Source organism: Portunus trituberculatus, chromosome 5, assembly GCF_017591435.1.
Source record: "Portunus trituberculatus isolate SZX2019 chromosome 5, ASM1759143v1, whole genome shotgun sequence".
Taxonomy (NCBI): Eukaryota; Metazoa; Arthropoda; class Malacostraca; order Decapoda; family Portunidae; genus Portunus; species Portunus trituberculatus.
The window spans coordinates 8519796-8523317 of NC_059259.1; the positions used below are offsets into that span (position 1 = coordinate 8519796).

Consider the following 3522-nt stretch of genomic DNA (forward strand, 5'->3'; position numbering starts at 1 on the left):
TTCTGCTTACTGTTTGGTGATTTTATACAGCTCAGAAACTTATGCGAGGATTAAAATGGTGAAGACTTTGACGATTAATCTTCTGACCTCCATAGAGCCTTCCTAATGTCAACAAAATAGTATTATTGTTGCCAAACTGTCTTAAGAATGCCTTAGAAACATGCCAAACTGCCTTAAAATGCCATAAAAACATGAGTCTTCATATGTATTGTGGTTACCATTTAGTGATTTTCTACAGCTTCAGAAACTTATGTGGGGATTAAAGCCGTAAAGACTCTTGGCCATTAATCTTTTGACTTCTATGTACCTTTCCTAATGTCAATAAAATCGTCTAATTGTACCCCAAAATCTTGGTAAAATTGCGTCTCAGTACTGAAAGGATCAAGGTTAGGTTAGGCTAAGTTTGGGTAAGGTTAAGTTCGGTTTATTTGGGTAAGTTTACGTTAGGTCAAGTTAATTTAGTTTTGGTGAAGTTATGTATAAAGATTAGGTTAGGTTAAGTTTGGTTAGGTTAGGTTAGGTTAGGTTTGGTTAAGTTTGGTTAGGTTAGGTTAGGTTAAGTTTGGTTAGGTTAGGTTAGGTTAGGTAACATTGAGTTTTCTTAGCGTGGAAAAATTTTTTAAAGGGAGTGTATGCCATTTAAAAATGGCTTAATTATCGTGTTACCTTTCATTTTTTTTCATTTTCCTTATTGAGTGAAAGTTAACTTTGCTTATATTAGGTTAGGTTAGAGTAGGAAACTCTTTAAAGGGAGCGGGTACTATTTCGAAAAGGCCTTATTGTCATATCTCTCCATTTATCCATTTTCTTTATTGAGTGGAAGCAAACTATAGGACGAACAGTTGTGAGTCCAGGTAACCACTTCACCCCGCACCACACCTGGTAATTAACTAACAAAGGTAAACACAGGTAAACACTCACTGCCAGCGGTGCGTAGTGAATAAACACCTTGCCGATATCATACAGTTTGTTGGGAGTGTTAGAGGCAAGAGGGGCGCCGATCACGAGGTCTGCAGCGCCATCACCGTCTATGTCAGGGGCGGCCAGGGCGTAACCGAAGAGGGCGCCGAACTCCTGCCCCTTGATAACATGTAGAGGCGTGTCCTTTGGGTTGACGTGTATTTGGTAGAATGAAATCTGTAGGGAAGGAGGGTTAGTATGTGTGTAATTCACCTCCTCGGTCGCCTACTGGTCACCCAGCCAGTCTTCCCCATTACGGAGCGAGTTCAGAGCTCATAGACCGATCTTCGGGTAGGACTGAGACCACAACACATTCCACACACCGGGACAGCGAGGCCACAACCCTCGAGTTACATCCCGTACCTATTTACTGCTAGGTGAACAGGGCTACACTAAGAGGCTTGCCCATTTGCCTCGCCGCCTCCGGGACTCGAACCCGGACCCTCTCGAGTGTGAGTCGAGCGTGCTAACCACTACACTACGCGGTGTGTGTGTGTGTGTTAGAACTGTTAATCTTGGTGATATTGCTGCTGCTGCTACTGGTAGTGCTACTGGTACTGCTACTGGTATTACTACTACTACTACTACTACTACTACTACTACTACTACTACTACTACTACTGATAAGGATAGTGGTTAAATGATACCGATAGAAGCATTAGCAGCAGCAGCAGCAGCATTAGTAGTAGTAGCAGCAGCAGCAGTAGTAGTAGTAGTAGTAGTAGTAGTAGTAGTAGTAGTACACCATTCACGAGAGATTATCACACACACACACACACACACACACACACACACACACACACACACACACACACACACACACCTTACCTGTCCCTTGTAGTTGTTTGCCTTGGGGGTGGAAGCGGCAATGGTCAGAGGGGAGGAGGAGTCAGCAAACCTTCCCACCTGCACCGCCCACCCCTCGTAGTTCGAACTGCATGCCTTCGCTTTGTTCTTTTCCTCCTTGTTGTTTGACTTCTCTGTGAATCTGTTCATGTAAGGAAAATTGCCCGGGACATAGTTCGTCACCGAACCTGTACCGAGAGAGAGAGAGAGAGAGAGAGAGAGAGAGAGAGAGAGAGATTAAAGCCATTATTTTTACTGATATTGAATGAAAAGGCAAAAAAAAAAATCCTTCGCATTTTATCAAGTGAAGACAACTGACCGACTGAATGGGAGAGAGAGAGAGAGAGAGAGAGAGAGAGAGAGAGAGAGAGAGAGAGAGAGAGAGAGAGAGAGAGAGTCCTTACCACATCCGAAGGTTCCCGTTGGTGCACCGACCACTAAGTTGTTCTGAAAAAGAAAATAAGAATATTGATAAATTTCTCAACCAGTCAATCAGTCAGTCAGTCAGTCAGTCAGTGAGTCAGTCAGTCAATCAGTCTGTCAGTCTTTAATTCAATGTCAGTAAACGAGAATATTGTATATATTTCAGAGAGAGAGAGAGAGAGAGAGAGAGAGAGAGAGAATCTTACCTCTATTGATGCGGCGCTGAATCCTGATAGAGAGTTCACAAAAACTTCATCTGAGAGAGAGAGAGAGAGAGAGAGAGAGAGAGAGAGAGAGACCATTAATTCCTGGGATATGGTAAGAAAATAAATGAAATATGAATTGTGCTTGCTTCTATTTATTCATTTTTTTTTTTTCATATCTAATCTTGTATAATGTCACCACCACCACCACCACCACCACCACCACCACCACCACCACCACCACCACGGCTACTCACTTTTAGGGGGACTGATAGAAGTAACACTGGTTGGCTCCTCCATCACAAAACACATTCCATTATTCGGTACAAAATTTTCCCTGTGGTAAGTTGGGTACCTTGGGGAACACACCTGCGGGAGAGAGAGAGAGAGAGAGAGAGAGAGAGAGAGAGAGAGAGAGAGAGATAAACAGCTAAACAGACGAATAGAAATACAAGGACACAATAGGGAACGTTTAAAAAATAAAAATAAGGCAAGCATTCTCTCTCTCTCTCTCTCTCTCTCTCTCTCTCTCTCTCTCTCTCTCTCTCTCTCTCTCTCTCTCTCTCTCTCTCTCACCGTCATTTTAGTCCCGCTTCCTTTTTCTGCCGCCAAGGTCTGTCCCATCGCCATTCCGTAGTGAGAGAGTGTGTAATTGTATGTCTTCAATAGGTTCTTCTTTGCTGTGAGAGAGAGAGAGAGAGAGAGAGAGAGAGAGAGAGAGTTAAATTATATTAAATTAAAAAAGTTTATTCCACAAGATATGTGGTTATTCTGTATCATACAATTACATATAGGTAAACCTTTGTAAAATAGGCTCTAATACTAAATTACATAAACATACATATACAGGTAGATTTGATGAGTGATTCTTACATACATGGGTTTTATCTCTATCATAGTTCAATTAGTTAGAAGAAATTCCTTTAGCTTAGATTTGAAAGAGTGTATAGAAGTGTTGTGTGTGATATGTTGAGGCAGTTGGGGCGGTGCCTCGTACAGACAGATCTCGGTCTCCAGCCTGGGTGTTGGTCCTTGGTATATAGAGGTGGTGTTGTTGCCGAGTTGTACTTCCTGTTATGTCATTTACAGA

At 42.4% G+C, this 3522-nt stretch overlaps 1 protein-coding gene across 2 annotated transcripts in view; it reads right to left on the reverse strand.

Annotated features, from left to right (window-relative positions):
- The window catches only part of LOC123515234 (integrin alpha-6-like), a 19222-nt gene extending 16110 nt beyond the window's left edge, over positions 1 to 3112 (reverse strand). The window contains exons 1-6 of one of the 2 annotated variants that reach the window (XM_045273803.1): positions 3009 to 3112; positions 2690 to 2801; positions 2436 to 2485; positions 2211 to 2253; positions 1789 to 1994; positions 922 to 1137 (exon numbers count right to left, since the gene is read on the reverse strand). In XM_045273803.1, coding sequence (XP_045129738.1) covers positions 922 to 1137; positions 1789 to 1994; positions 2211 to 2253; positions 2436 to 2485; positions 2690 to 2801; positions 3009 to 3062 — 681 coding nt within the window. In that variant the 5' untranslated portion in view covers positions 3063 to 3112. The remainder of the gene's footprint in view (positions 1 to 921; positions 1138 to 1788; positions 1995 to 2210; positions 2254 to 2435; positions 2486 to 2689; positions 2802 to 3008) is intronic. The other variant, XM_045273813.1, reaches the window with a different exon arrangement.
- Positions 3113 to 3522: the final 410 nt, after the last annotated feature.